A 17,912-nucleotide genomic window follows, 5' to 3' on the forward strand; every position below is an offset into this window, starting at 1 on the left:
TGGCCACTACATCAAATGGATATTTACAATGCCTTTCTCCATGGTGATCTAGACAAAGAAATTTACATGGATCTTCCACCGGGTTTATGAATACAGGAGAAGTCTAAGGTATGTTGTCTCTGCATATCACTTTATGGCCTTAAGAAAGCTTCTCATTAGTGGTACACAAAATTTACAAATGCACTTATAGTTACTGGCTTTAGACAGTTGAGACATGATTATGCACAATTTATAAGGAGAAAAGGTTCGTAATCTATCTATCGAAGGATATATATTGATATCATACTTATTATGGGATCGGATGAAGCTGCTACTGAAAATCTCAAGAAATATTTGCACTATACCTTTCACATTAAAGATCTAGGACCTCCCATATATTTCCTTGGAATTAAAATTGCCCAATTGAACCTGGGAATCTCCTCTTAGCTAATGGAAATTTGTCCTTGAAATTATATCAAAAGCAAGTCTGTTAGGATGTAAGCTAGCTACTATTCCTATCGAGCAAGATATCAAGTTAATCACATTTTTTTTTTATGTGGGAACACTATCAAATGCTAATAATCCACTGCTCAAGGATCCGTCAAGCTATCAGAGGCTCGTAGGAAAGATTATCACACCATGACAATACCAAACATATGCTAAACAGTGCTAATGTTGAGTCGGTTTATGCATAACCAAAAACAATCACATATGAATGTAGCTCTAAAAGTTGTGATTTGAAGAAATGTCTAGGATTTGGAATACTTCTTTCTCAAGTGTGCAACATGGAGATGACGTATTATTGTGACACAGACCATGCCACCTGTCCTATGACCTGGAGCTCCATTACTAGATTTTTTGCATTAAGCTCAGAACATCCTTTTGTTATAAAAAAATAAAAAATAAAAAACAAAAAATAAAAGAGGAGGAAGCAAACAACCATATCATTATCATTGGCTAAAGTTGAGTATCGAGCCATGGCCAAGACTATTTATGAAATAGTATGGATGCAAGGTCTACCTCTTGACCTTGGTGTGCGGGTTAAAAGGCCAACTACGTTGTTTTTGTGATAATGATGCAACACTAAAGCTTGCAGCTAATCCTATAGTCCATGAGATAACAAAAATAGAGGTCAACTATCATTTCTCTCGAGATAAGATCCAAGAAGGAATAATAGGATAAAGGGAATTGGAACCTCAAAACAGCCTGCTGATATCTTCACTAAACCCTTGTGTCAAAGACAACACACATTTGTTAAACAAGCTAGGTGTTTTGGACATATACAAGCCACCAACTTGAGAGGGAGTGTTGGAGATATGATTTATGTGGTGAAGAGATAATTGAATTAATCTAAGATTTAGATTGATTGACTGAATCAATAAGTGATCCATATTAATTATGTATTTTTACATTGTTTCCTTTTGCTGTCCACACTTTATATTATTAATACATGTAAAGAATGAAAAACAATACATAATGAGCACAAGAAATTCCTCCAATTCTCTTCTTTTTCATTTCATGTCAAAACTAATGCCTAGATTAAATTAACTAAAAATAGAAAGAATGCTTTTTGAGAGATTTTGAGAATTAAAGAAATACATATTTAACCACCGCCCGGTGGCCACAATGGTTTGGGCTCTTTCCCCCTCACGAAGGGGAGGAGTTTGAATCCTCTTACGGTCACTTGGGGTCTTAAGTGGGACGCCGGGGGTGGTGGGTCCTCCCGCTTACGTGTCCCCCTAGGTTTATTCCTGGGTTACAAAAAAAAAAAATACATATCAGTAAAAGAAGAGAATTTTAATATATTCAGTTGTGCTTCAATGAAAAATTGTACATTTTAAAGACATAATAAGTAAAACATGACTCATTAATATTTACCTTCCAATGAATCGACATTACAAATAATTACGGCATCAGTAGCCTGTCACCTCAATGCTAAGTGTGACATCCTAGATTTTCAACTCTGTTTTCTACTGAATAAATCAGGCATTTCATTGACGCGCCTATAGGGCTGTTCTCAAAGCTGATCACTCTTGAGATAACTAGGTTAGCTGGGGAAACCAATAAGGATTTTAAGGCAAATAGACTTGAGAATTCGACTATAAATCGGTTTCTTGACCGTGTCTGTCTTTAGAGGCTATTGCAGCACACTATAAAATCGATTTGAAATCAGAGATAGGCTGAGTCGACAGAGATGTGTGGTTAATCGTGGGTGACACCACTAAATTGAAAAATTCTCATCGACAGACACTAGACTGATTTTCTTATTGTTTTGGTACCCTGTGTCCGTATTTGGATCATCAGGTTTTTTTACGACAATCAAGAGTCGCCAATGAGTCGAGTGGTTTCATAGTGGCTCGAAGAAAATCGACCACAAATCATTTACACTAAAAATGCCTGAAAGTTACCTAGTAACCTAGGTCACGCTAAAAACGCGTCAAATGGAAATTACCTGTGAATTCGAGTCAAATTTTAGAAATTGAAAGTTCTGTGATGTCACGAGCTATTTTAGGAACGTTGACTTAGTCTCAGAAGATTTTTCGGAGATTAGAGATTTTTATGAAAAATGGATTCGGACGTTGCGGAAAATTTACAGAAATTCGGATGGGCCAAATTGAAGAAAAGTTGGACTTCCAAGTCGAGCCTTTGGGTGTCGGGGACTTGCAGAAAATTGTTCGGGATTTTCCTTCAGCGAAATCGGACCCCAATTCGGAGAGTCGGTGAAGAAATTGGAGAGTATTAAGTGAAATTCGGAACCTTGGCTAAGAGGGCTGCAATTTTGGCTTCAATTAAATTAATTATGGATTATCTCTCTAGAAAGTATTAGGGGACAAAGCTATTAATGCAATGGATAATAATTGTCGACTTTAAGCTTTGATCCAATCCATTTGAGCATGCAAGACCAGCTGCTCTCCACGGACGCCGCTTCTTGTTCATTTTCCCTCGGTGTAACTCACTCCACCTTCTCTCTCTTTCTTGCTGCCCTTCTCCTCCACCGTTTGAACTCCAAAGCCTCATCTCACGCTGCTGCTCCACCGACCTCTGCCCCTACTGATTCTCCGCATGAGCCACCACAGCAGCACCATCCAAGATCCATGCGTCCACCGAGTGAGTCAACCCACTTCCACGAAGCCAGTCAACCGAAGCTCCCCTTAGCCTCGAATCCTCCTGTAGCTGGTGTTGATCCATCAGTTCATGTGAATCCATTTCTACTTTATCGCTTGCAACCAGTCATGCGTCTTCACGGTCAACAACAGGAACATTTCCCAGTCGCTTGCTACCCCTCGTCGCGTGGATTTTCCAGTGCACGAAGACAGAAGCAGCAGCCGCGCCACACGTCAGTCTTCATCGTTTCTTCGGTTCCATCCAGTGGCTAGTGAAGTCCACGAAGCAACTCCACACCCCACCGAACTGCACGTCTTCAGCATCACCTTCTTCGTGCTTTCGTTGGGAGGCGCGAAGTGAAGCCTGTTAGGGAAATCCCTTATGATGTTTTGAAGATGACAAAATAAATCAAAGGCTACTAACATGTTTAATGGTTGAGTAATAGACCATGCAGATAATAGAACATGTAAAGGATATTATCAAAGTCGAAGACGACCAGAAGGCGAACGTAACACATGTCCAAAGTATATTTTGAAGATTTCCAGATTTCTATGTCAAAGTCGAAGACGCTAGGAGACTCAAGACTCAAAGTCTAAAGATCGCAAACTCGGACTTCATTGTAAAGTATGATAGCCATCGGACTTTACATCAGCATTCGACGAACGTAATTCAAGCCCAATCATATAACGGCTAGTGATCGGTTTGGATTCCACATCAAGATTGATTTGATTGACTCAATCTATTTGATTGACAATTGGATGTTGAAGACAAGATCTTTCTATACGAAGAAGCTTTACTTATGGAAACCAAGATTCCGTTTGTATGGGCGATCGGAATCAAATTGGGATTCTACCTTTGCCACTCAACGGTTACCAAATCTTCTAGATACGAGAGCTGTCCAATGGGTATATTGGAAGATGATTCTCCGGGATACTTGTCCAACGGGTAGTTTGGAAGTGGAGGAGTATTTAAGGAGATCATGGACCGATGAGCAAGTAAGAGACGGAGCGTAGAATTTATAATTCCAAAGTCCGAGCGACTTTCGATCATATACTTGTCTCTTGAGAGCTTAAACGTTTGTAATCGTGAGAGAGAAATACCAAAAGAGTGACTTAGTGAGATAGTGTGATCTACTACTAAGTGTTTGCACTCGAACTTGTAATCTCTTGTTGATTGCATAGTGGAATCCAGCCAAGAAGGCTGTTATCGTGGGAGAGTGGACGTAGGCTTGGATTAAAGCCGAACCACTATAAATCTTGTGTTCTTATTCTCTTCCCTAACTCATTTATTTTGTTCATACTAGCACTCTCAAAGCCCAACCTGCAGCATTCATCTGGCCGTGCAAAATCCACCCAATCCACAAGTGCAGCCCAGGTTTCTTTTGTTCCAGCCCGTGTCTTCAGTTTGGCACTTTTAGCAATCCGGGCCCAGCAAAATTCAGTCCAATTGAGGGCCATTTCAGTAGTTTAGCCCGGCCTAGAATTGAACTCAACCCGTGAAGTCAAGCCCAGCATCATTTGTATGTCGGTGAGGCCCAACTAGAACAGCCCATTAGTTGAGTCTTCAGCCAAATTCAGCAAGACCCAAGTCCAGCAAGTTCTTTTGAAGCCCAAGCCGTGAGGCAAGGTCTTTGGGCCCGGCCTAAGGTTTCATCGACGTCGCCGAAAGTTTGGATTTCGGCCGTCATCGCGTTGTCATCATAGTGTTCCGATCTTCGCTTTGCCAAGTGAGTTTTACTCACTAATGCTTTATTAGTTTGCTAATTATGCTTAAGGGTTGGTTAGATTTAATTCAGTGTAAATAGGTGGTTAGATTAGTTTAGAACAATTAAATTAGTGACTTAATGATGCATGTTAGGTGGTTAGACATAGTCATTAGCAAGTAGAGAGCTCCTATTATATATTGAATGAATCTCGGGACTTTTCCTGACCCTTATCAGGCTTCAATTTGGCATTACAGGCCTAAATTGGATTTATAGTATTTATTGATTATTTTTCGAAATTAATTTAATTAATTATTTATTTTTCGAAATTAGGCGGGGATAGCCGATAACCTGGAATTTTATGCCGATGGTCGTGGCGCAGTCTCTTTATTTAATTGAGCTTTATTTTGTGTTGAATTGAGTTATTTGTGAAATTGGGAATTATTCTTTAATTGAATAATCTTTGGTTATTAATTGAAAAATAACCGAGCATCGGTTGATAATGCCAAAAATATTTGAGTGGACTACAGAAAATGTGGGATTTATGTAAAGAAAAATATTATATTTTGGCTAAGACTAACCGTGTCCCCACACACAGCTACTTTATCGAGAATGATAAAAAGATGGAATTAATTGTACGATTGGGATGGTACACTATATTGACCTAGGGGCGATATGTCAGCTTAGCATAAAGCAGTATACCTTATGAGTTTTGATCGAGAATGTCGGTATACTATATCAGCTTAAGGGCAATATGGCAGCTTAGCAGAGAGCAGTATATCTTATCAGTTTATATTGAATATGTCGGTATACTATATCATCCTACGAGCTCTGATATGGCAGCTTAGTAGAGAGCAATATACCTTATTAGCTTAGATTGAGCTCTATCAGTATACTATATCAGCATGCGATCGATATGGCAGCTTAGTAGAGAGCAGTATACCCGATCATCTCAAAAGTGAGCTAAACTATCTATTTATCAGCTTAGCAGTGAGCAATCCTGATATGAACGGACTTATAGATAGTATGAGATGATCCGACCAAGAAAGGGTCGAGATGACATGTAATCGACTAGGTCGATTGATCATTACTTTGATTTGATGTCGTGAATTGATTGATTGAATTGAAATGACCGATGAATGGTCTGGTTGGCATGAAATCGACTAGGTCAATTGATCGAGATATCGATTTGTGATGTGATTGCTTGGATGCCTATTGAACTGTGCTAATATGCAGGTGGAATCTGAGGTCAAGGTAAGTCTTCTGACCCATGCGTGCATAGGTAGCTCAGTTAGCATATTGGTTTACTAATCGAGTCTTATGAAGTAGAACTTGTTGAGACATGGTTTCAATGGTTATTAAATAACCTTTTCAGGACCCTAATGAGAAGCCTGAGGAGGAGGAATCTGAAGAGGAGAACCCTAATGCGGAACTAGATGAGGAGGAAGATTTTGGAGAAGAAGATGACCATGAGGAGGATCCTGAGTACGATCCGGATGAGGACTGAGATCCTATCTTGTTTTGTCAGACCTTGATTATATGTGGATAAGTGTTAGATCAGACCCCTGTTAATAGTATTGCATTATATGCTATGAGGCGCCTGTATAAAAGTGTGGTTGTGAATTTCAGTATGAAAATTATAGCCCTACTTTTCTATCCCATTGTTTTATTGTTTGGGGATTTATAACTGCTTCTGCATGTGCTATTGAAAAAGAAAGGACCGGCGATATGTAGTCCTGGGATATTGCATTTTAAAACCGACCAAAGATGAAGGATGGGCATGTGATCGAGGATCGGGGCGTGACACTAAGGGCTGGTAAGGTAGTAATCAAGAGAAAATCTACTACAACAAGAAAGCTACGCAAACCCTATCGTTGTATTTGATGCTTCAAGGGGTACCTTTGACACATGAGGAATCGGATTGCATTTAGTATTTTTTAAGGTGCATGTGCACGGATGTTAGCCGAGAGAAATCCCACAAAGTAAATGTTGTGCAATTGATGCATTTTAGCTGATTCATAATTGATTAACTAAAGTTTTTGAGTAAAATTGGGTCCAACTAGGTATTTTCATGGGCTTTGACTAGTGCTTCCTCTTGGTGATCTCATCAAATGTACTGAGCTTCTGCTGTGTCAATCTAAAAATGGTATTAGAGTCAGTGTTGATTCGTGGCTGGATCCCAATATGTATAAGTGCCCGTGAATATTTCAAGGAAGGAAAATCTCAAATGTGGCCCCTTAATCGAGGTGATGAATGGTGTCCCTCTACTCTCGACAAGCTTGGTTGAGGGAAGACATTAAGGTGGAATCTGAAAGATACCCACGGTCCTCACCAGTATATGCAAATTTGACCAAGCCAAGGTAAAGATTAAAGATTCTCGAGTTGAGACAATGTTGGTGTAGAAGGATATTAGGATTGAGGGGGAGTGAGCCTAACATCGGTGGCTTGCACGTGTGAAGGGGGAAATTGTCTACGTGCATGCACGAGAATGTTAAGCTATCGAACTCTCATACAAGGATGTGCTGTAATATGGAGTATTTAACATATCTAACTTAGCTATAATTCATTGACCAAAGGTTTTGAGTGTAAATGGATCAAATCGAATAAGTTAATGGATTCATATTTGAGTTTTCCCTTAACAATCTTTCATGATAAGTGTATTGGGTTTTTAATGTGTCGACCCAACATTAAAATGTAATGTGACGATATTTTAAAGGGGCTCTAATTTTTACGATTTAATTCCATGGAAAGTGATTTAATGTAAGTCTTGGAAAAAAAAAAAGATTTAACATGGTGTTCGTACGTTAAAGAATCTGATGGGAAGGATAGCTAGTGAGATAGCTTCCTGACATATCAACTCCCTTATACCGAACCCCAAAAACAAACGAACAGAAAAAAGAATGATTCTAAGTTAGATGGCTGGTGCGTTTGTCTTACAAAAACTCAATAATTTAGAATCATCCTATACTGGTTTCGTCATTTATGAAAATATTCAAACATAAATCGCTATTGTTGATGAAAATATATTTTGTTGACTCATTTTTGAAAATAATATAATTGATCATTTTTAAGAAAATATTTTCTAATTTTTGAACCGTAACTTCCAAAACCCTCAACCGACTAAACTAATCGTTAAGGTTAAGTTCCATTTATAGTCAACTATTAGACAACTTGATGACTAATGACTTGATTTGTCCAACCAAAATAACTATGGGTTCGTTTGGTAACATTTCGTTTAAAAATTGTTTAAGGAACGTAAATAGAAAAAAAGTATTTTGCTTCGGAAATAATTTTTGAACAAAAAATGTGTTTGGTAAATCTGTTCCATAAATATAAAAGAATAGAAACATGTTTGGTAAATTTGTATAATTTTTTTTATTTCTTTTCATTTTTTAATATTTTTATTTTATTTTTCTATTTTCTTTCTTATTTTTCTTATTTATTTTTCCTTTTTTTCTTTTTTTTTTTTTTTTTTCTTCTTTTGGCCGGTCGCCGACCTTGGCCATGGCCGGTGACCAGCCGACGGGCCGGCAGCCTCGCCTAGCCACGGCGAGGCTTGCGCCTCGGCCTCGCCGTGGGCGGTGACGCTCGGCCTCGGCGGGGCCGCCGACGCTCAGGCGAGGTCACGGCCCTTGACGGTCGGTCGCCGGCCATGGCCGAGGCCGTCAACCAGCCAAAGAAAAAGAAAGAAAAAGAAGAAGAAAAAGAGAGAAGCAAATGGAATAGAGAGAAAAAGTATTCCTAAATTTTGTTCCGAAAACAAGAAACAATTTTTTTTTTTTTGTTTTTTGTTTACATTCGAGATGTGTTTCGAGAAAAAAAATAGATTTGGAACAAAAACGCAAACAAACGCGTTTGCTTTCTTTTTTGTTCCCAGGAACAAAAAAAAATAAAAAACTATTTTTAAACAAAAAAAAAAAAAAAGTGAAAACAAACAGGCCCTATACTTCCGCAAAGGTATTTTTATCACCCACTCCAACACGTTCGGCTCATCTTGTAGGCCTCTTGGGCCGAGATCATACCTGAAAATTAGCACTTGCTCCGGCCTGTAAAAATATCATCACACACCTCATTCATCTACTAGACAAATATCAGGACAAGAGACCCTTGAAACCAATGTCTCCAAAATACGGCCGGACGTCGAACCGACTTCCTAAGTGGTGCACAATCGGATCAAGTTAAATTGAATAAAACAAGGTAAAGGGCATCCAAACATTACCATAGGGACGTGATTCAACTGAATGAATCATTTGAGGTGATATGATTTCTAAAAACACCAACCAAGTAGACTTCGTTTGATAACATTTCTATTTATTCCAATTTATGTTCGTTCGTTCCTCAGAACATAACCAAAAAAAATTCGCCGGTAACGTCAACTAATTTTTCTATTTTCTGAAATAGAAAAGTGACGGAGGAATAGATTTGGAATAGAAATAAAAAGTAAAAAAAAAAAAAAAGTAACTTCTTGTTCTCATGAACAATTTTTATAAATAAGTTACTTTTTTCTTTTTCTTTCTCCTTGAACCCCACCATTGTTTGTTGTTGTTCGGCCACTGTCAGTCGCCATTGACCTTTGGCTAGCAAGCAGCAATGATCGGCCGCAGCGGCCTATGGCCGTGATCAATAGCAACAAGGAAGAATAGCAAAAGAAAAAAAGAAAAAAATTATCAAAATATTATTAAAAAATTCAAAGAAATTTTATGTTATAAAAAAATTGTGAATCATATCAAATGCATTCTTAATATTTTTCCATTCTTAGAATAGTAATTCTGTATAGTTACCAAATGCATTTTTTACTCATAAATTGTTATGGGGAATAGAAATAGACAAATACTATTTTTGAAAACAAATTGATCCCTGACACAAAAACGTAACCAAACGGATCCTAAAGAGTGGCTTCCAAGAAAATGCGCTCGTTGGAGCTCAAATCAACATTCACTTTCTCTCTAGAAGTAATTTACTTAACAAGCTTAATTTTACACACTATCGGTATAATGATAAAGATTTTGGTTTACTAGGGTTTACGGAGCACTTTTTAAATAATTGATTTTCGAAATCATGTAGTTTCCAATGCATTAATCGTTCTAGTGATATACCACATAATGTGTCGAAACTAAATCATTCCAAAGTCAATATGTCTAATGAGTATCATAAGGCACACGTGCTTTTGGTGCATTTGCTAATTACATTTAACGAGAAAATATTCTATTTTCAAAATATTAAGTATACATATCACAAAAGCAGACAATATATTAGAAATTGCAACATTTCCTCTACATCACAATAATAACTTAAATTTTGTCCATTGTAATATATTTATCATAAACATTTTTCTATGACAACAAAATGCTGACACGCCCACGTAATTTATGTAAAGAAAAAAAAAACGTCGTTATTTTAGTTGAAAAATCATCTAATGGTATTTTAACGGAGTGTAATTGTGTGACATAAATGCAAATTTAGAATTTTTTATGTCACAAAAAAAATTATTGAAATGAATATGTCAGAGGACACATTTTGGATTTTCATATGACTTATCTCTTTAATAAAAAAAATGGAAAAAAGAAAAAGAAAAAGTTACTACCGTATGGTCCCATTTAAAAACCATCTTTGTGGTCCTCGGACGTCTGTCATACGCAAAGCTTTTTAATTCACGGTATACAGCGTATGTTTGCAGGTAAAAAGCTGTTGTCTGTGGAGAGGCTGCGACCTAGCACGCGCAGGCCCGGATCTCCTGCTACCGCAGGTCACAGACGGCTGCCGTGGCGAAATCCCACTGGCCAGCAGCTGCTTGGATCAAAGTCAACGGGAGGTGGTTGGTCCAACCCTCTTGAGCACCGGCTCTGTCTGACAGATACGGCGAGACACGCGCGCAAATGCCCGTGTCCGCCACGACATGTTGCGTAATTTATTTTTATTGTTTCTTAACTCCCCCACAAATAATTGCAGCAGTAATAATTAATAATTATTGTGCAATAATAATTAAAGAGTTTGGTCCCTCCCTCCCTCCCTCCCTGTAAATCCACACTCGTGCAATTATCATCGAGCAGAGCGGCATGCATAATCCCCTTTCTCAATGGGATGAACACATTAATTGAAAAGAACAAAAGAGAGAGAAGAAAAGCACGAGGATGATGCGATCAGCTTTTATTAAGGAGTGTCTCGACATAATTAATTAAGAAAATTTACATAATTTTTGGCTTCGTTCTGGGTAATCATATTTGCAATTTTTATTTATTTATTTTTGTTGAATATACATGACTAATATATAGGGATTAACATTCACACGATCACACAACAAAAGGTGTGTTTATTTTGTTCATAAATTCATGGGGAATGCATGAATGCTTTCATAAAGGATTTCCTTAGCAAGTACCTTTGGAGCATTTATTAAGTGCACTTAATGAATAATATGATGTTCTTCAGAGTATTCATTGCATATTCATATGCATGGAGATACGGGTATATCATAGATGACCTATCTTATTACTGTCAATTATATTTTATAGTGAATGTTTCGATTTTCAAAGCATTCATGATTCGTTACTTAAGAGAAGTTGTGCATTGACGGCTAAAGTTTTATTGTTTAGCATGTGCCCCAAAGTTCAACAAAAGAGAAAGCACCCTAGAGACATTTTTCAACGAAATTGCGATAAAAAAAGGTTTAGAACATGTGATGTTAAACATATTCGATGGGACATGAATAATGAGTATATATCAAAGTATTAATCGTACATACACTATGAACATTGTTACTGCAAATAAATTTAAAATATTCCCTAAATTCATTGCTTTTCAATTGTCTTGGAACAATTCTTGCAAAATTTAATGGAGATTTGAGACATGCATGCCATCCCAACACATTTTTCACCCTTTTATTCATTGAGATGGCCAACATCAAGATCTTCATCGGAACTAACATCTGGTTGTCACGTGACTTCAAGAAAAGATTCTCCCAAATCCCATCGATTTTGGGAAAAATACATTGATTTGGGTAGAGCTGGCAAAATGGGTTATAAACCCATGTTATGACCCATTTTTAGTTAAATGGGTCATATATGAGTCAAGTGAAAGTTAAATATGGGTAAAATATGAGTCAAGTGAAAGTTAAATATAGGTCGAAATCGGTTTAAGAAAATAAAACACAAAAAAAAAAAAATTTGATCTAAATGGGTTATTAGGAAACCTACTTTAAAGTTTAAACCCATGGCCTTTTTTAACTTTATAATTTTTTTATTATAAAAAAATCGAAATTAAAATTATTTTTCATATTTCAATTTTTTATTTTCTTTTTTCTTTTTTTTCTTCCTTCCTTAGCCGACGGTCGGTAGGGTGACGGCGGCGAGCTCGAGCTTCTTGGCGGGCAGTCACCGACAACTGGCGAGACTCGAGTTCACGGGCGTTGGGCGAGGCCTTGGCCTCGCCAATGACTAGCGAGGCTCAAGCCTCGCCAAATCTAGCGAGACTCGAGCTCGCTAGCATCGACAGGGCCTCGGCATCGCTGGATCAACGAGATCGAGCCCCGCCCGACGTTGGCGAGCTCAAGCCTCGCTAGTCGTCGGTGAGGCCGAGGCCTCGCCTATGATCGGTTGCCGGCCGTCGTCATGGCCAATGACTAGCTGAAGAAGAAGAAAAGAGAAAAATAAAAAATAATCATATTTTAAAAAATAAAAAATATAACAATTATATTTAAAAATTAAAAATTATTAAAAATTATATTTAAAAAATTAAAAATTCGATTTTTAAAAATATTTTAAAAAGAATTATAAAAATATTTTAAAAAGAATTATAAAAAATTTCCATTAAATTAATATTGCATAAAAATTGTTTAAAAAAATTGTATTGCATAAAAATGTTTTAACAATACTTTTTTTTTTTTTTTTTTGTAAAAAAAATCATAAAAATGAGTTTTTTTAGGTTTAGTTAAAAAAATTTCATGTTACATTTTTTAATTATTCAATGGTATGTTCACTATGTGCATAGTCTAATTTTTTATAAACATTTCAATTTATTAGGTTTTTAACTTTTTATTTTATTTTATTTATTGTTTTTAATTTTATTTGAAGTTTTAATCCAATTAGCATATAGTAGAAGTGAGTTTTCCTAAAATATTAATAAGTTTTAACAATACGGGTCGGGTCGTACGGGTCGGGTATAGATTATTAGATTTACACTATAAAAATATGGGTCAAAATTGGTTAAATGGGTCAAATATAAGTCGACTTATTTTCGACCCGACCCGACCTGACCCACCCATTTGCCACCCCTTGGTTTGGCTGATCCCGCTTGAATTAATCTAACGCCTGGTAGATGGTGTCTTAGATGGCGTGGTACGCGTGGGAATAATCCCACGACATTTCTTCTTGAGAACTATAAGGTCATGAGATCTTCAGATCAGTCCCATTCTCTTCGTCTAGGATCTTTAGAGTTTTCAATATTCCACGTGAATTTCTTTGAAACCGCATCGAAAGGACCTTGTACCGGATTTCCCACGTTGATGTTTTGCAACTTTCAGGTGAAGATCCAAACATAAAAGAAAGCAACCTGTATGAGCTGGCAGCCTCTTTGATAATCAACGCAGTGATAGTGCATTGGCTAACCACTTGTAAATTTGACTGCTGATTGCCAAAAACACAGCCAAAACCTCCTGCTTTGCCCATACTAGGGTTATTCTTCTAGCGTGAAATGTACACGACTGCCTTAACATAAAATATATGATAGGCAGTACGTTATTTCCTTGACATAAAAGATGTCAAATATTCATTCTTTTGCACCCACATGGAAATGCGATCTACTAGTTGAAAATGGAAGTGCTTGACAAGCAAAGCAACCTGCTGCTACATTTGACACTACAAGATCCTCATAGATGGGAACGATTAAAGCGATTTTCTGAATAACATTATAGGTAACAGCATTGTGAATTTTATGCAAAACCGCACAATGAAGCCTGATATTGGTTTATCAGCTATGAAGTTCATTATCATGGCCAGCTGGAGTTAGCACACCAAAGTCACAGATACCAAAATAAGACTAGGCACTAGAACTATATATGCAGAAGCTCATAGATAACATGTTCTGGAGATAAAGATGCAGAGACTAGAACGAAAGGAACAAAAGAATGCACTTCAAGGGGAGCGCCGATCTATGAGCGCTTCTCTTCATCAACAAAAAAAGGAAAGACTCCCACTTGCGAAGTTCAGGTCAAAAGCTTCACCAGAAGGCGTGCAGGATGGTCGCTTAACCATCTCTGCCTCGAACCATGGTACGAAGTGTCAGCAACCATAAAGAAACTTCACCTGCGTGTCCAGACCAAAATAATCAGAAATAGTACATCACAACAGACTGCCACGAAGAGCTACGTAGAACCATGTAGTAAAATTATTCTGCGACTTAAAGCAAGAAAAGGGTTCCTCACCATGCAAGCGCGTCAACCAGCAAATCACTGATACTCGTCAAACCCATATACAGAGAAGTCGTCATAATCAGAGAATTCATAGTAGTTATCATAATCAGACAAATCAATGTCAGAAAACCCAGATGGGTAATCATCATCAAAGGACTCGTCATCGAGAATTGCAGCATCAAATTCATAGTCATCTGTGGGGTCATATGGATTCCTTAAATCTTTGATCTGTTTGGTGCATCTTCTCCCCAAATCACCCCCATATAAACATTGAAGCACTGACGCAAGTCGAGATACTCAAGATGAGGACAACTGTCGAGAATCGCCTTCAGACCTTCATTTGTCATCTTATTCCCAAAGAGTTGGAGGTGGTGTAATCCATGCATGTTTTTCACTATAGCTTGTGCTTCGTCATCACATTCTATGTGTGGATATCTATATCCCTGGCTATTCAATTTGAAGGATTTCAGAAGGGGACAACATTGTCCAACAGTCTCTATGGCTTCCTTTGAGAATGAGCAATAAGATAATTCAAGGACCTCCAGCATAGGAAGTTTTGAGGCTGCTTCACACAGACCCTCATCCGAAATGTTACTGCAATATACAAGTCGTAGCCGTCTAATATGATTGCACCTGCAATGGAATAAGAAATGCATGAGAACAACGATGGTTCAACCGAAAAGCAGACTTGTTGTAGCTAGCAATAATAATGTTAACCACTAAGATAAGGAACTGAGAGCTTATTGATCTAGAGCAAGGGGTGTGTAGAGAGATTATTTTCATCGGCCAAAAAGTAATTGTATTTCAACAACATTAATTTGTTAATCATATCCCTTGGGCGCTTCTTAGTGGCTAATTAAGGAACACCACAAGTTATAATCCACAATTGTTCTAGTGAAGTGTGTAACTAGTGTTGCGGACAATGGAACTTTCCTTATGCATGTTTAATAAATGCCCTAAGGGCACTCGTTAACGAGAGATGTCAATAAATACGGAAATATGATAAAATCAGCCAGAACCCTAGATCAAGAATTCTCTACTGTTGCGGCCTTGATTGGAATTCTTTCAAGTCATGTTAAAAAAGGTCAACTATGCCACATTTGTTAATGAAGTCCGCTTTTGCATGCCCATGGCATCACAAGAATGTAAACTACACAGAGATATATGCAATTGAGAGATGTAATGCTTGGTCCACTTTTGACCTATCGGAATAGCCTTTTAATAAGCAAGACTGCCATATTTATCCGAAATAATAATAAGACGCAGAATACACAAAATATGTATAGAAAGTTTTTGAAAACTAACATAAAGTTAATGAATCAAGACGTCAAGAAAAGTAAGATCAAATTCAAAACCTAAATCAAATCAATGGAAATTATGTTCTATTCAGCCTCAAACTATAATAAAATTTCCTTAACAAACATAATATATCCAGCAGTCAAAAATCAAAAACAACCCAAAAGCTCTGTTCTGGACTTCATGCTCAGTAAAAGGAAGAAAAACACCATCAAAGAGAGAAACTTAAGTCAATAAAGAGAGCTAATCTGATCGATTTATTTATTTATTTTATTCAAAATGTGTCCATGGGAACTTTTTTAACACCTCAATAAAAAGAGTGTCGATTTTTATGCACCATATTTCTCATGTTATATATAATTAGAGTAATTACATTTCCTTATTATGTGTGGTTAACAACTATACCAGAGGCACCTGTTAACAAAGTCTCCTCATAAAACCCTTCATCATAGGAATTTTATCAACAAAAGCAAACATAACACTATTAGACTCTGAAACTCATGTTAAGAACCGAAAAGACTCCAAAACGTAAAACTTCCATGCCAATTACAATAACTCAAGCAGTAACTTCAGTTGTATGCTGTGGAATCAAAACACTGACAGTGCCATCCACTGGTCAGATCAAGACAATTATGTACCTATCCAAGACCTGCAAAAATGCCATCAAATGTATCTAACCTGTCTCTGCAAGTTCAATGAAAACGCAATGACGAAGACTGAGCGCGGAGCCTCGACCAGGAAATAGAAGACAAATTCAGCGGTGAATTAAACTAGAATATTTTCTTTGCTGAACAAAATAAGGGGAAAAAACAGTTTAAGATTGATATCACTGGAACCTGAGGCATACTCAAGTGTTTTGGCAAGCATGGGTTAAAGCTACACTTGTCCAAGGCTGAGAAGGTGATGGAGCTACATGGCTATACCCTATTTTGTTGAGTTATATACCTTCTACCGCACCAAACTTTAACCAATATCTCCCCATAACTATTAGCAAACAGGAGAGTAAATGCGTCGCATAAACTGATCAAAAGGAAAACAAGCACATAGGGGAAAGAAGATCCTAGAGTGAAGTAAAATAGAAGTGCTTCTGCCATATCAAGCACTTATGGAAGCTCTGTCACAGTTCATGTTCCTCATTTCATTTAGTAATGCCCAATACTCACCAGATGGCATTGTATCGGTCTTTTCACAACCTCAGTTCAATGCTCCTTCATGGTTTCAATTGGGTTGAACTTTTTTGCCTCATCCTAATGTTCAAATGACAGCTAAAAATGAAAGATACTGAGGCTGAAAATACGGAACATATAGACAGTGTAAAGAAGCCATTTGAGAACTCCTAAGGAGCGAGAAAGTAACAGAGGTGGAGTCCTTTCACGTAAAAAAACTCTATCCTCGTTCTCAGGAGCTATTTCAGGATCAGAACTCAATTTCCAGGCATGATTATTTCATCAGTTAGTTTCCAGAACATGTAGCTGATCGAAGTTTTCCAAATATAATCTCTTCTCATCATCTGGCGTGTCCATCTTCTCTTTTTTTCATTTTCAATTCTTGAGGACAAGGGAAAAAAAGGGACATTTCAAGTGTGCAGAATGTTCACTTCCAGAGGACTCCTCAAAGCCTCACATTTCTACCTCCGCCTCGCAATGAGGCCAGGGTGAATAAGAGAAGTAAACTCGTGCTCGATACGATTCATTCCTAAACAATTTCACGATGCCTGCACAACTTCAGCCCAGAGAAATCAACGGTATACCCACGCACTTGCGAACCGCCGCAATCTAGGTCTACACAATCGCAACGACCGATCAGCCGATTGCCGAAACAAGCTCATCCTCGGCGACAAACCATCCTCTCAATTCTCTCCAACAACGGCGTACGCACAAAAGAACCGGACCACGCGTTGCGCTTGACCATCAGCGATCATTCCGAGGCCCACCAAAACCAGACGGAGGAACAAAACCGCGCGAAATTCATTCAAGCGGGAATCGGCGAGTTACCGGTCGGCGGCGTACTGGAGGAGCCAGTCGTCGCCGAAGTGCTCGATGTTGAGTTCGAGGCAGCCGCCGCGGCTCCGGTCGACGGCGCGGCGGTACATGTCGGCGAAGTCGCAGTCCGGCAGGTCCTCGTCGTTGCGCATGTCGATGATCTGCCACATGGCGGGGTCCAGGCAGAGGGCGCGCCAGGCGGTGCACACCAGCTGCGCGGTCGTGAGGATCTCGACGGCGCCAAGCTTCAGGAGGATCGTCGTCGCGATCTCCCGCGGGAGCTCCAGCCAGTTGCGCTCTGGCGGCGGGGGCTCGTCGGGGGCCGCCATTTGCCGGGGCGGGGGAGCGGAGCGCCGCCGGGGGGCCTAGGGCATCGGCTTGCGGAAGAGGATTTCGGGGGACGGACGGGCGGGCGAACGAGCGAACGGGCGAGCGGATTTGACTG

General features: G+C 38.5%; 1 protein-coding gene across 1 annotated transcript; it reads right to left on the minus strand.

Annotated features, from left to right (window-relative positions):
* Positions 1–13,655: 13,655 nt before the first annotated feature.
* On the minus strand, positions 13,656–17,912 carry LOC104444874 (F-box protein SKIP19). Its single transcript, XM_010058647.3, is given in 4 exon segments — positions 13,656–14,082; positions 14,202–14,447; positions 14,450–14,822; positions 17,480–17,912. Coding segments are annotated over 3 exon segments (912 nt in total). The 5' UTR covers positions 17,797–17,912; the 3' UTR covers positions 13,656–14,082; positions 14,202–14,225.

Source organism: Eucalyptus grandis, chromosome 5 (assembly GCF_016545825.1).
Source record: "Eucalyptus grandis isolate ANBG69807.140 chromosome 5, ASM1654582v1, whole genome shotgun sequence".
Taxonomy (NCBI): domain Eukaryota; kingdom Viridiplantae; phylum Streptophyta; class Magnoliopsida; order Myrtales; family Myrtaceae; genus Eucalyptus; species Eucalyptus grandis.